This window comes from Poecilia formosa, unplaced genomic scaffold, assembly GCF_000485575.1.
Source record: "Poecilia formosa unplaced genomic scaffold, Poecilia_formosa-5.1.2 Scaffold184, whole genome shotgun sequence".
NCBI lineage: Eukaryota > Metazoa > Chordata > Actinopteri > Cyprinodontiformes > Poeciliidae > Poecilia > Poecilia formosa.
In genome coordinates, this window is record NW_006800123.1 from 1,140,801 (window position 1) to 1,161,532 (window position 20,732).

The window sequence follows — 20,732 nt, forward strand, 5'->3', positions numbered from 1 at the left end:
GATGCATTATTGACCTCTAGTGGTTGGCTCAGGAAGTGAAGTGAATAAAAGCAAGCAAAGTAAGTTTTTTTTCTGAGAATAGGTAGAATTCAATGTCATATTATTACCCTCTAAATACATGTTTAAAATAAAAACAAGCCTTTACAATCAAACTGATGTCATTTTAATTCTCAAAAGTTAGTCTCGGAGAGATTTCAGAATGTAAGGGCTTAGATTAAGCAAAAAAATTGTGGAGGTGATTGCTGATTAAAGGTTTTATTATCAAAGCAAAGTGAAATGTGGTTGGTCAGCGACAAAACCCCGCCGGATAAAATACAAGATTGGTAAAAGCAAAATTACCACCATTTCCTCCTTTAAATAAAATATTTGATAGACACAAAACAGAGAGGCAATCAAATTTAATACAAGCTTGAAATGAGAAAAATGATATGAAGGGGCAAAATATGCTACCAACAAATCACACCAAGCTTTCACACTTAGACAATCAGGGATGACAATCAGTAACTTAATTTAGACATGTACAAAACATACTTTTCTCTTGTTCTCATCTTCCAGTCCATATGCAAATTCAGAGCAGCCAGCCTTTAAAAATCTTCTCACTTTTTCTCAATTGGTGCGTCATCCCTCGTTGAGGGGAATATTTCAATTTCCTTGATGATGCGTTTGGCAATGACATCGTTGTTTGCTGAGACCATCCTTCGAGACATCAAATCAAAAGGTCCGCCTAAGTTCAAAACAAAGCTTTTGTTAAGAAGTGCGACGCTGGTATATACAGTGAAGAATCCCCAAGATTAAAAACATTTGCTTTGTAGCACGATTGTAAAAGTGAATATACCATCAACGTCCAGAAGGATTCCTCCAGCTTCTTGGACTATGACTGCTCCAGCGGCGATGTCCCAGCAGTGGATCCCGATCTCGAAGAAGGCCTCCACCGCCCCGGTCGCCACTAGACACATGTTGGTAGCAGCTGTTCCTGACCCTCGGAGCCTGGGGAAAACAGAAAACAGAAAACGTTAACTCAGAGGGGAAACGATCAACAATCAATAACATGCAAAGATGTCCAGGAAGGAAGCATATTCCATCTATACTAAGAGGTTCAACCCAGAAGAATAGTATTTTTTGTTTCTGCGCGTTTCTTGTCAAATCTTTCGTTTTTTACGTTTTTTTTTTTCAGGTTAGTAGGTTTCATTTCAAAATGGGAGCACAAAGCAAAATTAAGACTAATGTAATACCTGAGTTTACCACAGCTAGCGGTAGCTACATATGTAGCCTTAGCGCACAAACTGCTCCAAGTTATTTTTGTCAGTGTAACTTCAATACTTCTACTTCGACCAATCAATTCACTATAAATGATGTTTCTGCATTTTTATTGGTGAGGGAGATTTTTCAAACCTCAGTTGAAAACACTCAAGCATAAAAGCAGAGTGACAAAAGTCATTAAACAAATTATTATTGCTGTCTATGTGATTACTACTGACTTGCTAGCAAAACGCTTGATTTAGCGATGCTAGCACAAGTTTGCTGAAGTTTTCTTCACACTGGTACAGTTTTAATTGTGCTTCATTTCTCTGTGTAGCTCTAATTAAAATCGATAGGATTTGAAAAAAATGATCATTCAGACGGAGATTTAAAAAAAACTGAAAATGCACCTTTAGTTTAGCTTAACGTTAGCTTCAGAGGTTGACCCTAATAAACATTTCTAAATTAGTAGTTTGAGCAAAATTACTATTTGAAAGGTTAAAGGGTTTTTTTCAAACTAACTTTTAAATTTTTAAGTACGAGAATTAATTATTTCATATTATAAAATGTAGCTTCAGCCTTGCTTATGGCTTGCTCAAAGCTCCACATGATAACACCTCAAGCTGAAGTTTTAATAACTTTGCTTCAGATTAATGCTGCACTTCATTTTCCTCTGTCTGTCCCAATAACATTTAAGATTTAAAAAAATAGTGTAATTAGAAAGATGTATTTATCCTTAAGAATAATACATCTGGATGTTAGAAGTTAATTTCATGTTCTTACTGCTGACTCAACTAAAAGGAAAAATCAAATCTAAATGCGTTTTTTAAATCCATTGTTAGTTTTTATTGCTTACCTAATTTTAAAATGGCAAAATTTGGTGTTTGGGGATTTTTGACTTTAAATTGCAGACATTGTCATTCAACTTACCCATGAACTGGGATGCAGAGAATCTTTTGCATGGTGGAGAAGATTTTGGTCACTTTCTCTGGACTCCTATCAGTTCCATGCTCAGAAATGATAATGGACTTGTGGATATCTACAACAACAGAAGGTCGGAGAGATAATACACTTTTGCTTGACATAAACATGGTAAATTTAATCTAAATATTAAAATGTGAATTCTATGTTTACCTTTCACATCAGAAACTTGAATGGGTTCGTCGTTGCAGAATGCACCCTTCCCTTTCCTTGCTTTATACATCTTGTCCTCCAAGCAGCTGTACACCACACCAAACTCCAACTACAAACAGAAATCGTTTATTAAAGTGTCGCATCAAGCGGTGAGAATGAAATGTGGATTTTCGTGTCTTTTTCACATACCTGTTTATTGACAGCAAAGGCAATGGAAACTGCCACGAATGGGAACCTGTAAGTAAATAGCAGCATTTAGATACAAATAATGGGTCATTGCATTGCTATACAAAGTTAATGAGATGCTGATTGGCTCTTTTGTTGAAAGATTATTGCCTCAAACACTCACTGCACATGTTCATTATCTACTTTTCTAAATACCTTTTAATTTAATCTGTTTAGAAATTCTATTTTCAAAATTAGGGCTCATTTTTGAGTTTTTGTCCTAGTAATTGTTCTTCATGTTTGTTTTTTCCCTCAAAAACTACAACCAAACTGCAAGAAAACTGACTTCCTGGGTATTTGAGAGTCTTGTACATTACGGATTTTTGCCAGATTCGTATATTACGTAACATGGTTGCCAAACATCAGCATCTCTCTTACACAAAATGTGCTCAACCGTCACCTTACCCATGCACAAAGTTTGTGGTGCCATCTACGGGGTCGATGATCCACGTAGGTTTGTCGGTCAAGATGCACGGCTCACCTTTTGCAACAGACTCCTCCCCAATGAAGCTACAGCACAGAGTAGGAAGAGGAGCAAAATTAAATGATGGACGTCAATTTTGAGCCTTTGTGAAAATCGCGTGTCTCTATGCGTTGCTCACCAGTGTGTTCCTTCTCCGAACTCCTGCTTCAGAGACCCAATGATGATTTTCTCCACCCTCTCGTCAGTCTTGGTGACAAGGTCCACAGAGGAGCTCTTGGTCATGATTCTTATTTCACTCTCGCCAGCTTTTCGAATTTCCTAATTGTTCAGATTATAGGCGGAACCGAATTACTCTCAAAGTCACCCACACTTCCGCTATTCAGTGCATTTATTGCTGCTGTGTCGAAAAGAGATAAAACAAAGTTAGAAACTGCACCTCTCCAGCCTTTTTTGCCACAGAAACTGCAAAGTCGTAAGCCTTTTGCCAAGGGTCCTCCATTTTATTTCTGCTACAAGGTTGTTTGGAAGAGTCTGTAAAATAAAACAAAGACTGTAAAAGTGCAACAACATCCCATAAAACCTGGGTCATTATTTGGACAACATGCAAATACGGCTTAATGTATGGAAAAATATGCCTGTAAAAAGGATTATTAGTGACTGGAGCCTCAGCAACTCTGAGGTGAGCGAAAGATTACGACAGCATCACCACAGACCTGCATCACGATTGGTACACTTTCATTTCAGCATTATGCAAGACTTCTTCTGCATCAAAGTCTGCCAGCATTGTTCCGAAGCACCACCACAAGCGTGGATTGCAACACGTTGTGTTGAAATTTGTCATATTGCTTGTCAATTAGAGATGGCGACAAAAAAAACATTGCTTAGTATGAGTTAGGACATGACTGTGTCCGACAATATCTGCCTTGTTGTGGAAGAAAACTGGCTTATGTGACAAGTTTGATGTTAAGGAAGCTCCTCAAGTTAAATGTTAAATCTGGTTTGTTTACGTTATCTCAGAAGAACTGGATATGTATAGCATTTGATTTTAATAAATGTTGAGTTTTTTTTTTTTTTTAAATTGAGCTTTTGGGAAGGAATGTTGTTCCTAAGAAGTCCGTTTCTGTGATTAATATCTCATATCAGTGTATCAAGTACCATTTTCCACCCTCTCTTCTTTCATTTAAAATTTGATAACTGGTGAGTAAGACGACACTGATAATTCTATTAAAAATATTATAGGCAATAATCATTAATGAAAATTCAATGACAATTTCATTACAAAGATTAAGTCAACATTTAAGAACCAGTGGAACCCTGACAGAAGAGCTCATCATTTCCCGTCCAGTTTGATAAGAAACGGCACAAATAGTGAAAGAAAAACTCACCTTGAGGAGAAGATGTGCAGCCAGGTAAGCCTGCAGGTGCTAGTGATGCTTGTTTGAAGGGCCCAAACCTTTAAATTGACCGACTGTGGAAGTGAGGCAACTTAAAAAGCTGGCATGACGAGGTGGGGAAAAGTACTAGACACGCCCCCCCCAGGACTTTCATTCTCATCAGCCCAAAGGAAAAAAACAGCTTTCTGTCTTTCACAAAGGCAGACCTGAAACGGCATGATGTCCCATTTGCTCTCTGCTCAGAGCAACCAGGGTTGAGTAAGAAAGTGGAAAAATTTAAGGGAGCCTTCCTCTCACTCCGGTGGAGGTGAAACAGGAAGACACACCCATCTTCATATGATTCAACGCAACAACTAAACATGAGAGGCCATTAAATAATGAGCGAATTCCTGAAGGTTGATGTCACAACATGTTTCAGGGAAGCTGGTCGGAGTTGACACATGAGGAAGAAAACCTGTTGCTTTAGATTATTCCATAACTTAAAATTCAACATATAACTGAGGTTTAAAGGTCTAGTCAAAGACCATATCGAAGTCTAATGTAATAATACAAAATCAGAGCTGTTTCCCATTCAGTCAGTTCAGTTTTATTGACAAAGAATGTACAAGTTTCAAACAAAGTATTCGTTAGCAAAGTTAAATCATTAACTATCTACCTCTTTCACCCTGAATACACCATCTTCACTTTGAAGCACGGTGATGGCAACATGATGCTGTGGAGACGCAAAGTGTCCCGAACAGGATACGCTCATACAATGCAAACATGTTTAATACGACAGAAGAAAAATAGATTACTGGTTCAAACAAGTGATGATCTACCGAACCTCTTTTTATATCTCTGCCCCAATTCAGATTGTTTTCATTATTATTATTTGGATAGATTCTTGACGCATGAGATGTTATCGTTTAAGATAGTGTATTAATGCACAGTGACAAAAACAAAAAAGATTATGCATTGTGTGTGTTGGTAATGCGCCTGCTCTTCTGTGTGTGTGTGTGTGCGTGTGTGTGTGTGTGTTATCAGAGAAGCCACAGAGGCTCCTCGGCCTTGGGGGTGACCGATGAAGTGCCTCCGCATATCAGTTTTTTGTCAAATACCATCTCACACAATGCAGCTGGCCTCTGCTTTTTACCCTTGGGGGGAACAATAAAAAAAATTAAAAAAATGAGCATCATTTCTTCTTCCACTTCACAAATGTGCAGTACTTCTGTTGGACCATCCCGTAAACTCCTGATATAGTATGCTGAAGTGTGTGTGTGTACATGCTAAAAAGGTTTAAAACAAAAGGTTTATGGGGATGTCAATACTTTTGCAAGGCGCTGTGTCATAGCAAACAAAGCTGCTTGACAGTTTTATATTTCCTGACAGCTTTCCTGCTTCGTTCCCTTTTGTTGTTTTCCAGTGGTGGAAAACAGTCTGAGAGATCCCCTGGTGAGCCCATGTAGAATAAGTGTCTGTTTGTCAGAGAGCCTGCCGGAAGCTGGATAAAGTCTTCACAACACTTTATCCACTTTGACAACACATTCACAAACTATGTGAATTTCTACACAGATAGTGCAGAGTAGAGCACATATATGTGTGTTTAAAATCAGATTCTGCATTTCTTAGTGTCCCTGTTGCTTGAAAAAGAAAATCAGACACCGCAACCATCCGACCCTCGAAGCTAAACAATAGATTGTGTTGACTCTTCGTCCAGGATAGTATTTACTTGAGTTTTTTTTTTTTTTTCTGCCCGGGAGTGACATAGTTTGCATTTTATTATTCAAATGCATGCGGCAGTCAAGTCCTGAGGGACCACAGGATATTTTCTGGATCGTCAAGCTTCTCCTGAAACTGTTGACAGTTATATAAAGTCACACCTTGCTGCAAGAAAAGTCGTTCAATTAGTGCTAAATGTTGCATGTCTCAAGAAAATGACGTCGCATCTTTCTTTTTGCTTCTGTAATTGCGAGATATATTATTCTGTGTTTGTGCTCAGACACAGTAAAGGTGGCATCGCTGTCTAATATTCTGAGTCAGAAAAAGGAGACATGAACACGTTCTGACATGAAGCTTAATGCGACCACACCTTGCATAGCTTCGCTTCATGTGTGTCGCAACATGTTAGACTCATGTCTGCTGTTTGGCCCTAAACGTTGCGCTGGTAACGGCAGAGCGGGGCCGCATCAGAGCCCTCCCAGAGGAACTTCTACGTCTGATCTCGAATTTCATTGGCGACAGCTTTGTTAAACAGCAGCAAAGCCGGCAGAAACCGCAGACCCGTCCTCGTAAACAAGTTCCAGATCTACAGGAAATCCTAATGCACCGGCTGCGGCTGAAATAAACAAACTGGCGTTAGATTTAGGCAGATCAGTGCGGGTTATCATGTTGAAAGTTTTGTTTGAGAGAGAAGGAGAGCAGCAGGAGAGGCGTTGTCACCCTGTTGTCCCCGTTGTGCACCGAACATAAGAGTCTCTGAGAATTTGAGAGGCATGCGGAGGGGAAGTGATGGGACAAGCAAAACAAATGCATCAGTCCTGCCGTCTCCGTGGCAGCTCTGTTATGAATAATTTATCCGGGATGACGGATGTTTTGGATGTTTGGTTCCCCGGGATCACAGCTGCAAAATTGAGGCACTGATGTGGTGGTGGGGAAACTGCTGAAGGTCAGCGGTTCACTCTGAAAGATAGTCTCTGAAACCCTGATGAGTTATTTAACACAAAGTTCTAGTTCTGGTAGGACTTTCTAGAGGTTCTTCTAGGGCATAATGTGAACTTCGGCATGCCGATGTAATGAAAGGAGGCCTTTTCTATCTGCAGCCAACTCTGCGAGGTACAACGGGGTAATGAAGCACTTCAAAGTGTCCTGAACACTTTGTCGGGCAGTGGCTTCTTTAATTTACATGTTCCATTACATAACATCCAAGAGTTACATGACGAAGCAATGTTCCTGTACAACTATATGCTTTTGCAATTTGTCTGAGCAATATCATGTTATGTCTCCTTTACTCAACTGGATTCTTGAGTAAAACCACCTTTGCGCAACACCTTTGTGAAACTTGCAGTTTTAGATCCCTAACCGTGGGGAATATTTTCCACATCTCTGTGCGACATGAGCTGAAGCGATTTATGATGCACCTGGTCTCGCTGTTCTCACCGTCGTAATTAGGTTTGTGTTTGAATTTGTCGCTTGGAGTTGCAGAGTTGTTTGATTTGTGAGAAGAGCAGTAATAATCCGCTACTTGAAGGGTGCAGCAGCACAGGCAGGCAGGCAGACACTAGACACCCCGACAGCAGCGACACGCCCGATGCTTCCCGGCACTTCTGCTAAGGCCCAGCCCAATGCCTGGACCAGCCCGTCGCAATGGCCGGAACCCAGAAGAACAAAAGGACAGAATGCACAGCATCATCCTGCCTAGGGGCGAGCTAAAGGAAAAACATCCATCCATTCCTGGTTACTTACTTTTAGAGTTCTACTATGCTTAAAATTTATATCACGTATTCCTGGCATTGGTCACATGTATGTGTAAGAACCATTGGCAGATTGTGAAGGGTACCTTTGTTGTAATCTTTGCGAGGAGAACTCAAAGCTTACATGCAAATTACATGAAAGTCACTAACTGTTTATGCACACTTCTTTTATTCAAATCTTTGGGCTCAGTTTACCTCCAGCATCACTATTACTTCAATTTGATAACCATGTAAAATTTTTATTGCCGTTGTCTTAACAATCCTCCGGCTCCTCAAAAGATCCTCTGGCCCAGTGGGAGTCTGAGCCTGATCAGACTTTATTGGTCTTTCCTGTTTTCCCTGAAATTCAGAATATGAAGAATTTCACTAAAAAACAAGCGTTTGCCTCCAAGAGCAGAATAACATGTGAGGAATTCAAAGTTCACCTCCAGGAAATGACACGTTTCAGAAAACATTTGGGGTCTCTCAGACAGGAAGGCTGAATTTAGGACACATCATGGACAAAACTCATGGACATTAAGAGCTATCAAAAAAGAAAAAGAGTGTATGAGTAGATAAATATAAAACAAATGAGTAGTTAATTGACCTGATGTCAATTAACTAATATATGACTGTTTCTTCTAAGTGTTGATAACCTTCTATGAATTAGACAGATAAAATTCAAAAGATTTAAATAAAATAGATTAATTGTTCTTGGCTAAGCAGCAAAGCTGCAGAACGGTATTTTGTTGTTTTCTCCTATAATTACAATCATTTTTATACATCATCCTCCAGTCGACCATCTACTGTCCCAGCAGCATTTACATATGGGTCACACTGTTTCAACAAGCTAAGTGAGCATTCTTCTGAAAATAGTCATGGACTGGACTGAAACTGAATGAATAAACATTCAGGTTGGAAGCTAAAAACACTTCTAACAGTTGAATCCATCCATCACCTACTGTGTGTTAATCTGTACCGCAACAGATCTCAATTTAAACTGGTGTGTGAATTCAGAACCTCTTCCTTCTTTCAATCGTGCCCCTAAAGTTTCTACCAAATACTATCCTCATCTTGATTGAATCTTCCAAACCTGTGTGGCCTCACAACGCCTGAAGTTATTAATTTCCTGGAAAACTGCTTAGAATTCTGCACGTCTCATTTTGCTCTCAGGGGTTTTTTTTACTGGTGACATGGTTGACATTTTGATTTTCTGGTGAAGCAGGAAAAGCTAGAAGAGTTTGGTCAGGTTAACAGCCAGAGCAAGACGGGCTTTTTTTCTTTTTTTTTAGGGAAGAAGACCACAGCAAAGCCACCTTTAACAGTTATGGTCTTGGTCTGGTCCCACACATACCGAGCATTGTTATAAATTAGTAGATCGAATTAATTTGTCACCTTCAATTATAATAAAAATTTATCAAACATAAAATAATTTTAACTTTGCAATTTGATACCTGAATTTCAGTTTCTGCTTCTTTAAGAAGCTCCTGCTCTTTAAGACACTCATCACAACAATGCTTCTCATTATGCCATTTGACTGAGAAATAATTTGTAGGATGAGCTCAGCGGACGTGAAGTTCCAGCAGGCGTTTGCTAATTGCTGCTGCCGCTAGTCTGGAGGAGCTGCTTGGAGGATCGGTGCTCTGTGAGGCGGAGACTCCAGCTCCACGGAGGAGTTTTGTGGAAAGGCGACACTTTGTGAGAACTATTGATTAGGCACCCCCAAATGGTTGCCATGGGAGATTCAAGAATGCATGCAAAAATAATCAAAGCAACACTCGAGGAATGTTTTATTTATGACAGCGCAATATGAAGCTCAAAAAAGTTGATTTTACGTAATACCCCCTTTGAGGCCTCACCTTGATGTCACTATGGGTTTGCTATGGGATCTTATTTTCCAATTCTACTACATATCCTGACACTGAAACACTACAGTGTAATACAGTGAAACACAGTGTTTATTTGAAAGCCTCACCTCGACTTCTTGGTAGTTTGGCCAAACAGCTACATTTTTTTTTATCTCCTCTTGCCAATAAAGATTTCTCGAGAATATATTTGGATTGTTTTGGTGGACAGATGCAAATTTCAGCTGTTCATTTTGGAGAAGGCACTCATTTCTTTCAGTCTAAGATAAATACACTTTGACACTGGTTTTCTACAAGTTTCCAATTTATGGAAAAGCTTGATTTCTCTGAACATCCCATTTCATTTCATTTTTTCTGAACAAAAATTTGGGTCAGATAGTAAGTCAGTCGAAAAGCTTTGGAACTTGCTGACCGGCTCAGTCTGTGCTTTGACACCCGCCAATGATTTTGTAGAATTTACCTAAATCCTACCAAGAAAAGCAGAACAGGCGTCTCCGTGGCGTCTGACTTTGTGTGTTAGAAAGTAGAAAGGTGGTCAAACAACAGAGAAATATGTCAGAAGCTCGTCGACAGCTCTCTAAAGAACAGCCAAATACTAGTGAGGAGTGTATGTATATATCTGAGTCTACTCGTGTGTGCAGTTCAAATAAATTCAAACTTGTGCACCCAATTCTTGTTTTAAAAAAAATTCATTGACTCAGTGCATATAGTATAATTATACAACCCTGAACAAAATGGTCCAAATGCGTCCCGAAAGACCCCAAATTAATAGGCCTGTGCAGAATGTATGTTAACACTACATAACTATATTTAGTACACCACTCTCAAATCACTTGGGGTAAATTTGTTGGGATAAGCCAGGAAATCAAAGCTTCTGCAGAGAACGATGCCTGCCACTTGTTGGAGGTTACCAGGTCATAAAGTTGGAGAATGAGGACGTGGTTGGTTGAGGCATTAATGACTCCGTAAACAATAAGAGAGCGTGAAAATTTAAAAGACACAGGGATCTGGCAGGATTGCTGCAGAGCCGCTGGAGGAAAACCGGCGATAACGACTCCGCCAAACTCCCCGCCTGCATACGAGCATGCACCACTGGCTTCCAGAACACATAAAGTCTGGGTTTGCTCGAGTAAAGTGTTTTAAAACCATTTGTTAGTCATCTGCAAACACAAGCTGGAGGGGAGGGGGGGAAAAAAGAGCCCATGGAGGCTTATTTTATAGAGCATATCAGCCTAGGATGGGGGGTGAACCGTTTGCAGCTCTGACTGAAAGGGCAGGGGAAACGCAGCACACAACTTTACATGCTGTAATGGCTTTTATCTCTCTCCTAAATCACAACAGTAGCTGTGACTGTTTTTACTGCGTGTCCAGAGGCCTGTTTTCAGTTTGTCACCAGAGACATTTTTTCTTGTTCGTGCCTTCACTTTATAGATTTATCCCTTTTCTAGGTCAAAGCCACACTTTGTGGATTCAAGTTACTGCGCCTGGGTGTTGGGGAACTGGGATACAGAGCAAATTTTCCACACAGTGGCTCAACTCAACAGTTCTCTGCAAAACCGTTAATAAATCTTCCAACATTTAATTTTTCTGGGGGGATGTTACATTGCATTTTAATGGATTCATCTAGCATGTATTTGTAGTTGGCTCCCCTGCAAAAGTGCATGTAAAATGCTATGTGTGTTCAGGAAGTTAACAGATGATCCCCATAATGCCCCCTCCGAACCGGTAGTGGCAGCATCTTGCTGTGGGGAAGCTCTTTTTAAGCATAATGAAGCGGGTCAAACCCGGTAAGATGGATGGAGTGTACATGTATTCAGCCACAATACAATTAAAACCATCTCTTATGGCAACTGCAGCAAGAAAAAATATTAACTTTTAAGTCTTGAAGTAGATTCTGAATTTGATTTATAACGAGGCCACGCATGCTAACAGTCGTGATTTGATCCAAACCAGTTTGTTGTTGCTCTGGTTGGATCTCTGCAGCTCCTCCAGAGTTACCAAAGCTCTCTTGGCTGCTTATCCAATCAATGCTCTTCTTACAAAGTCTGTCAGTTCATTTGGATGCCCTGGATTTTACGTAGGTATATCAAATGCACACCACACTTTTAAGATTTCATTTGTAAAACAGAAAATGTGAGTTGTTTACACTTTCCCTTTCTTCTCACCATTTTGCACACAAAACCTGAGTAAAACATGCCGAGGTTCCCAGCAATAAATGGTGAAATTGAAGGGATGTGAATAACTTTATTTACATGTAAGAAGCAGGAATTCAACAGGGATGTCTAAATGATGCAAAACAGAAATAAGAGGTGTCTTGACAGATTTTATTCCCCTAACTGCTCATTTCTATTTTCCTGCGGGGATGAGTCGTGACACTGAGCTCCCATATTTAGTCATGAAGCTCGCCATCTGCTCAGTCAGCATATTTCCTGCAGAAATGTTCACACACAGGCTCTTACTTCTGCTGCCAGTTGTCTATTACGTCTGTGGTTTACAACAATGGTGTGTCTGTGCAGGTTGACACCAGCCTCAGCTGCAGCTAAACGAGTCAATCTATGAAACTGAAATATAGAGGCAAGGATGCAGCAGCTATATTTAAGGGGATTTTTAAATAACTTAGAAAAAAAAAACACATGTCATGCTTTTTTTATTATTCTAGACTTGATAAAGAGCCATACAGTACAGAAAAAAATAGATATACAGTACAGGAGTTAGTCACGTGGTGTATGTGGTGAATTGTGTACAGTGCAAGCTAAATTCACTCTTAAAACAGGTACAGCGCTTTCTGGAAAAGATGTCTACAAACCCTTAAGTTACATAGAAATAAGATGATTGAGGTTGAATAATCTCACACTGGACATTTCCAATAAAACCCAACAGCATATTTATTCCGAGGAGGGAAAAAAAGAATCCAACATTAAGAAATAATTGCGTCATGTGAACCGTTTCTGGGTTGGTTTGGTCACGTTTGGAAATCATGATCCTCTTGAGAAAATTTGACTTAAATTTTGGGGGCATTTCAAAGACTTAACAATACCAACCACTCCAACAACGACTCTGAGGATTTGGAAAGGAAAACAGCCCCCAGCATCCCACATCTTCCACCATGCATAATAGGTTTCAGTTGTTTTTCTGCTTAATAATGCTTTATATCACACCAATCCTACTCTCAGTGTTTGATACTGGAAAGCTAAAGCTTAGTTTCATGTAGCCAAAGCACCAGTTCCAGTTAAAAAACAATGAAATAATTTACATGTAGGAAGACTTTCTATGGTGCCACTGTCTAAATAAAGGCTTCTACAAGTTTCAATAAGTTACATTTAGGACTTTTTAAGACCAGAAATGGTCAACTGAGCAGGAGTGTTTTCATTAGAATTGCCTGTAGATACCATCTTCTATCTTAGGCAAAAATTGGTCTATTGTCAACAAAAGCTGATGAATTAAGCAGTAAACAAATTATCTAAGACATAGTGTCTCATACTAGATTTCAGACCCAGTACGAGAAATCTGGACACAGGACTTTTTAAGGCCATAAAATGGAGGTTTTATCACAAATAGGACTTTTTTTTATTGACCTGCAAAAACTGGTTAGCATGTAGATAGCATGTGCTGGCTGCAAAGAAGACGTACTGAGGCCAAGACGCCGCTCTTTGCTGCAGAGTGTTTGTAGATGTGGGGTTTTTATGGCTCTGACTGCAGACATGGGCAAGTTTAGACTCGGCAGCTCTTCTCTTGTAGCCAATTCAACTAGCTTGGCTTGAATTCAGTGCTCTGTTGTCTTTCCCGTTTTTAAGAATGATGAGAAATATCTTTTAAAGTTTAAAGATATTGTGAATAACCTGCATGAGAGTATATGTTTAAAAAATTTTTTAAATTTTTTACATGTGATTCTCTCCCCCCCCCAACTGAATTAATATTCTTAGTTTAAATATCCTTAGTAATGATAGTAATGAACCTTTATGTTAATATTTTTATGGCTGTAATGATGATGTTTTGAGGTACATATTAATAAAAATGAATTTCTTGCTTCTGACTGAATAATAATAATAAAAAAAAATGCCTGAGTGATTCAATAAAATACAACACAGTGCAAACAACGCAACAACATAAAAGTATGTGTGTATGACTAAGTGCTGATATCCAGGAGAATAAAGTGTTTAAAGAACCCGCCTGCTGTTGTTCAGAGGTAACTGTATCATTTTGGTGCTTAAGGCAAAGACAGGCTCCACACTTGTTACACTGAAAGCAGCTGTGTGTGTTTTTACTCGGCTTCGGCTGGCTGTGGAGGTTTAGGGGCCTTCTGTGTCGTCCCTGCCGACGGGGAACTCTGTTATCTCCTTGGCAATTCGTTCAGCTATCGTCCTGCTGCTGGCAACAATCAGCCTGCGTGACATCAGATCAAACGGCCCACCTGGTTAAGGGAGAGAGATGTAAAAATAAGGACTTTTTTCCCCATCGATATGGTAAGAAGTTAAAATGTGTGTGAAAACAAACGATTCAATAACATGTTGAAAATTTGTTGATTTTTGGTTTTGAATTGATGCAAGAACCTCGATTTCTTTATGTTTTTAGCTGTTTTGTTACAGCTGTTGGTAGGATATTAATGCATTGGTTTTGATTAATTACATAGATCTTAACAAAATTCATCTTTTTTGACAAACAAAAATCCCAAGGCTGGAACTTTCATCAGAGTTTGCTGTATGCCCATAAACCAGACGCACAAGCTGCACATCCAAACAAACGATGAATGACGAAGCAGCCTCTCTTGGCCCACTGGGAGTTAATTTTCCCTAAAAAAAAAAAAAAATCTGATGGGACGCTGGAAAAGACCTTTGTTGTGTGAAAGCTGTGCAAATAGGAGATGGCCTATCAGAAGTCCACAATTCACATTTCTAAAAAAGTATATTTTTTAAAGGTTCATGACTGATCAGGGGTTCCTGAAACACTTGAAAGCTGAATGGGTGTAATAATCTGTACCAAACAGATAGTTTAATAACCTAAAGGACACATTAGAAAGAATAAATATCAACAGTTTAGCAGAAAAGTTTTTGAATTGAAAATGTTGCTTGTTTTTTCTCAATATATGGTTTTGATTAAAATGCAGGCCTAGAAAAGGGTAAAAGGAAAAACTCCACACTTTTCCAGACTGTAATAAAGACCAGATTGTTTTTATTTTGTCTCTAGATGTAAAACTCTTGACCTGAAACCAGGCGCACCTTCGGTTTACCTCGACTGTGTTTTGTGGCTCGTAGGAAACGTGGACCAAACGAGAGACGAGAATAGTAGAAGACGGTGAAAAACTTTGACAGAAAAAGAAGAACAAGTACTGTAAGGTGACATTTTCTATTGTGCAGAAACCACGAACACAGCGGTGCTCAGGCAGGGGGGGCTTGTGAATATCCCGACACCTGCTGCTGCCTCACATCTTGACATTTCTGTTTACATGGAAGGAAAACCAAGGTGCTTATATAATGGGGTGACACTTGGATAATGTTCAATAAAAATAATCAAAAACATCCCTAAAATTGTTCGGGAAGCATACAGTAACCATTATGTGTCTAATTTATCTGCGATGAATGTTTATTAAGTGCTATAACAGATCTGTCAGACCAGAAATAACATTTTGCTGAGCTTGTTTCTTGGTGCAACAGTGACCCCTACACTCCAAATCTGGAAAAGTGAAGCATAAGTTGCATTTTTTTTTACATAACTTAAGTTGCAAATCATCTCGCTAGCAAGTAAAAGAAAAAATAAAAAAAGTAAGAAAGTTGTGAAGCTATGATTCACAGAGCTGGTGCTGGAGACGGCGCTCCGTTTCCACAGTGACCGGCTACTTTTGGCTTAGAGAAGAGCAGCGAGAGATTTCCTGCCTCTCCGCGTCTCGCCGTACATCGCAGCATGCTTGGCGCAGCGCAAAGGTTGCTTTCACTTTCCTAAGAGCAAAGCCCTTGATGCACAGCACATGCAGCGTAAGTGGGGGTTCAGAGTGAAGAGGGGCCTTTACCTCAAAGAAACCACCTGCAGAAGCTGCCCCTGTGGGCGGTGGGCTATCAGGGAATCAGCTCCACGTCCAAACACCTCCCTCACCTGACTGGACACACTGGTTTCTGTTTTTTGGCAAGGATTTGTCGATTGTTCTCGAGTCTGCCATGACGATCCCTACAGTTGGGTGGAAAGGAGTGAAACCCGGGAATAAAGGAAGCAGTTTGTCTAGGAGGTCTGTAGGCTTCGATGAGGCCAGGCTCAAACTGCAGTATTCATCCAGCTCCCTGGCCAGATTGCAAATATCGATCGCATGGAGAAGTTTTGAGTATCAGACAAATTAGTTAATGCATCGTAAAGAAGTTGAAATGAATGACAGGGTTATGGGTGTTTTATTGGATAAGCTTTGTAGGGAGCATCGATATATATTACTGGACTGGACAGGGCCTATTAGCCGCTATAGCTAGTGACACACACCTGCAGGCGCCATTACTGAGCACTAAATAATGTCCACGAAGACCATAGTGTTCCAATGTGGGGTTAGTGGAAATCTGTCTAAAAAACTGGTTAAAGCGCCCTTATTCGTTATCTGATTTCTATGAAATATGGCTTGATTTAAACACAAGAAAATTGCAGATGTTTTAAGACATAAGATATGTATTCTCCCTAGATATAAATCTATAGACAGTTTGGTTTCAGTCAGTTCTGTCAAGATGGTAAGCAAATAGACTGGGCAATAATTTAATTTTACATAATTGCCGCTTTTAACGGCCATAGTCTGTTAAAAGTTAAACAAAAAAAAAACAAAAAAAACTATGGCTACTATACTTTATAAAATATTTCATCTTTTTTGATGACTTATGTATAACAAACCCGTTGTCACGGCAACAGACTGACAGCAGCTCCGCTAGCCGAAACGCATCAGGAAGTGACATCAAAAAACACGCAAACATTAACCCTACAGAATGAATAAATAAATATATTCCAGAACTAACTTATTTTCTCTCAGGTTTTTCTCTCCACAGAAGACACACCAGGCTGAGATATCCTGCAGTCAACTCATCGTTCTCCCTTCCTGCTATTAACTTTTTTCCTTTCATTAGCACAGAAAGATGAAAAAAAAACTTTTAAACCAACTTGAATAACAAACTGAACTTATCAAACTGCACTGCTTGATAACTTGGACCAACTGGCCAATCTTTTGAAAAGTGTCTCAAGATGACATTTGTTGTTGTCTTCTGAATTAGTAGAAGTGTCCCTAAAGCACATAATTTAATCGGTCTCCAGCAGAATCCCTGTTTGGAGACGTCCAGTTGTCTCTGCGACTCACCTGAAACGTCCATGATGACTCCTCCGGCCTCAGTCACGACGGCCGCCCCTCCAGCCATGTCCCAGCAGTGGATCCCCATGTGATAGTAAGCGTCGGCCGAGCCAGACGCCACGAGGCACATGTTGACAGCTGCGCTGCCTGGGGAGCGGATCCTGGAAACGGGACATTTACTTTCAGCTTGTAGTGGGAATAATAAGTGAGCAGCAATCATCTCCTGCTTAACAGTCCGTTATGTTGCTGTGCATATTGTTGCTTTTTCAACTTTTCCTTTTTGTTTTTTCTGACATGAGTCTGCACAACTAACTTACTTTCATTTTGAGAAAACACTAACAAGAGGCGGCTTTTATTGTTAGAAAAGACGGATAAAAAAGGTTGCTGTGTACACAACAACAAGGGAGAAGAAGGTGGAGGGCAGCAGAAGCTTCCATATGATTTATTAATAGACAACGTTTTGATCTAATTCAGGTCAAAAGATTAAAAATGAAGAGGGTGAGACCATTTATACACACACCTCCCACTGGGAGGCTTCAGGCGCTTTCAGGGTATTTAAAAAATGCATCACAAGACACTACAGAGGGATTGGTCTATGAAAAAAGGACTTTTTAGGTAAATTCCTATTTTTGAATCTAAACAAAACCTAACATTAAAAAATAAGAGCCAATCAGTGTTTGTTTTACAAGATGTGCAGTATCGTACTGCTGAATGAGACCATGGAGTGTGAAGGTGTAAAAGTTTCCATTTCAATGTTTTTATTTTATTTCGAGGGGTATTTTGTGCTAGATGTAGAATAAAGTAGCCACCCAAAACTAAAAAACATTTTTTAAAGAGTTGGAGCAGAATAACAAATTTTGCTGGACGATAAATTGTCCCAGAAGTTATTGCGATAAACGATAAAATTGTTGTTTTAAGAACACTTTTCAAGTGACATAAAGGGAATGGCTTGAAGTCAGCAAGTTTCCAGATAAACCCTTACTGGATCTACCTGCCAGAAAGAAAGAAAGAAAAAAAAAACCTTTCCTGGTTTTCTATCACAAACCTAAACCTATGTGGAGTTTGCTAAATGGCCTCAGCTGGAACCATGTTTTGAATAAAAAAGATCAACATTTTTGTGCCACTCATTGGAGAAACTGAAGCTTATACATTACATGGAATCATCTCACATGCAGTGAAAAACATTAAGCCATTTTTTTTTTCTAATTTTGACAATTGTGGCCTACAAGACAATGAAAACAAACAAACAAAAAAAAGAGTTTACGAAAATACAAAAATGACGTTTTATACAGAAATGTCAGGTTCCTGAGAAGTATGTCGGTTTTGCCTTCTCCTACATGAACTGCTGCATCACTCCATAGGTTAATATTTACCCGTGAACAGGTATGGTGAGGATAGTCTTGATGTTGGCCAACATAATGTTGAAGTGCTCAGCGTCCTCCTTGAAGCCCATTTCAGTCAGGATCAAAGACTCGCTAATGTCTTCAGAAAGGGAAACAAAGAAATCCATTCATACCTGAAACAAACAGGACCAACAGCGGACGTCCAGCTCCACCTAGTGGATTGATTTGCAACTACAGCACCAGTCGTGTGTCATACGGAATCTACCTTTCTGTCCGGACACTTTGATGGGGTTTCCGTTGCAAAATGCCCCCTTCCCCTTCCGTGCCGTGTACATTTTGTCCTCAATGCAGCTGTAGACAATCCCAAACTCTATCTGAGAGCAAAAGGCAGTGCAGAAAACACGCTGAAGATTGAAGCTGTGTGGGAGGAGGACTAAAAGCAGAGCAGCAGCTGCATAACAAGGGGGATTTTTCAGCATCACTATTCAGAGATTCACAAGGCGACAATGGGGTTAATGTCTATTATAATCAAGAAATCACAGCGGGGGAATAAACACGAGATTTGCATACATTAAGACCTACCTCTTTCTTCACTGTGAAGCCGATTGATACAGACACAAAGGGGAACCTACCCAACAGAAATGTACAATATAAAACATCCGTTTAATGAACTCCCAGTAGGAATCAGGCTCTAAGAAGCGAGCATCTATTATCAGTTCATTTTCATCTAATTATCCCTGAAGACAATCCAAGAGAGGACAATTCAAGAAAGGGAAGCTAATTAAAAGATAAAAATAGTCAAGGAGGGACTGAGATGAAACAGATTTTCAGAGCAGTTTCAGGTTTCCAGGAGAGCCTCACATCCCGGTTAGGAGTACCTGTGCACAAAGTTGGTGGTGCCGTCGATGGGGTCGATGATCCAAGTGGGATCGTCGGTGAGAACGCTGGGAGCGCCAGCGGCTACCGACTCCTCACCGATGAATCTTTGAAATATAAAGCAAAAAACAAAAGGAAACGGAAGGAAACAGCAGTTTTGATGTTAGCTTAACAAGCTGAAATTTTAAAAAGAACATTGTCCAAACATGTTTTATTTGCTTCCTGATTTCTATTTTACTATATGATAAGCAACACAAACTGGAAACTGGTTGGTCCAACCTTTAGATTTATTCCTGACTTTGTCTCTGCATATATGAACAGTTGCCATCGGAGATTCAATAATTCCTAAAACATGCATGAAGGAATCAGTGACACTCGTGGCAAACTTTTTTATGAAGAAATAACACATTAACAAGACACAAAGCTCAAAAAACTATTTCAAATTCTCCCTCTCTGTCTCCTGTTTTATTCGCCATTGTTGCAACAAAAGTCTCCCATTCAAGCTCAATGAATCTTGGGATAGTTTGGGCTGTAAAGGATACGCCAGGCCTGTTCTGTCCTATACATTTTCGGGAAAAACAGGGTGTAGTGGTGGCTCCAGTGGCTGACTGGTGGAGCAGGTACATCTAGCTGCAGTCCTTGACGTAGATGTACTGGTTCGATTTTAACATTTACTGCACTCTGCCCTTCTTCCTCTCATACTAATAAATACAGTCACTAGTGCCAAAAAAAAAAATGTTTAGAAAAAGAAGTGAGTCACTTTTGTGGGCGGCATTTGGAGGAAAATTCAAATTTGGACAACCTTTGAAGGATGCAACACACCATATAAAGTCACATCCCACTTTAATTTTCAAACATTTTTATGGAGTTATTAAAATTTTCCAAAACTGCTTTATTTTTTCCTTCATCTTCCCTTGATAAACAACAACAGTGTGGAATGTGTTTAGTGTTTTCAAGGCCAGAAATAATTAATTGTATAACCCTGAAAAGTTTGAGAAGCCTTTGTGTTGACTAAGACTAACTGCCTTAATATATTATTATTATTCATATGTTTAACAGGGACATTAATAAACCGTTTACAAAGTGTAAAATGACCTTTTCTGCATGTTTATATGTGCAATTATATAAGCAGGGTCTGCTGGCATTAGCCTTTAGCATAAACAATATTTAGAGGGTGCAGAGGTCCTCAACCTTTTTAAACAGAGAGCCCCCTGCTTGTATTGACACAAATTCTCCATGTATGCTCTACTGTAGCATGGGAGCATAAATGAACGTTTTAAAAATGTGTAAGTTCAGACTTTTTTCCCCTTTAAATTTGTAAAATAATGCTTAAACCTTGACAATTACAAATTACCTGGGTCTTTATGCTTGTGTGTTCTCAGAAAATAGAGAAAAAGAGAGTTACTCTTATTGAGCGAAAAAGGTGACTTCTCCATCTAAGTGGATGATTTCCACTTCACACTTCTTTTGAAAGCCTCGGCGTAAATTCTCTAAAATAAAC

The 20,732-nt window shown here is 39.5% G+C and overlaps 2 protein-coding genes and 1 long non-coding RNA gene across 5 annotated transcripts in view; 1 reads left to right on the top strand and 2 right to left on the bottom strand.

The window, feature by feature from the left end:
- Positions 1–242: 242 nt before the first annotated feature.
- Positions 243–4,507, bottom strand: LOC103147557 (inositol monophosphatase 1-like). The gene is made up of 9 exons (XM_007565957.2): positions 4,408–4,507; positions 3,459–3,553; positions 3,201–3,340; positions 3,004–3,108; positions 2,563–2,608; positions 2,374–2,482; positions 2,170–2,278; positions 836–987; positions 243–724 (listed from the first exon to the last, which is right to left on the bottom strand). Exons 2-9 carry the CDS (start codon positions 3,519–3,521, stop codon positions 597–599), a joined length of 852 nt encoding a protein of 283 aa, XP_007566019.1. The 5' UTR covers positions 3,522–3,553; positions 4,408–4,507; the 3' UTR covers positions 243–596.
- LOC107837864 (uncharacterized) lies at positions 1,077–2,534 on the top strand. The gene is made up of 3 exons (XR_001663914.1): positions 1,077–1,094; positions 2,151–2,293; positions 2,386–2,534. It is a non-coding gene; the product is annotated as an uncharacterized LOC107837864 (long non-coding RNA).
- A 7,831-nt stretch (positions 4,508–12,338) lies between the features above and the next one.
- The window catches only part of impa2 (inositol monophosphatase 2), an 11,123-nt gene continuing 2,729 nt past the window's right edge, over positions 12,339–20,732 (bottom strand). For all 3 annotated transcript variants that reach the window (XM_007565958.2, XM_016678521.1, XM_016678522.1), the window contains exons 4-9: positions 19,234–19,338; positions 18,938–18,983; positions 18,621–18,729; positions 18,386–18,494; positions 17,022–17,173; positions 12,339–14,120 (exon numbers count right to left, since the gene is read on the bottom strand). In XM_007565958.2, the coding sequence (XP_007566020.1) occupies positions 13,999–14,120; positions 17,022–17,173; positions 18,386–18,494; positions 18,621–18,729; positions 18,938–18,983; positions 19,234–19,338 (643 nt within the window). In that variant the 3' untranslated portion in view covers positions 12,339–13,998. The remainder of the gene's footprint in view (positions 14,121–17,021; positions 17,174–18,385; positions 18,495–18,620; positions 18,730–18,937; positions 18,984–19,233; positions 19,339–20,732) is intronic.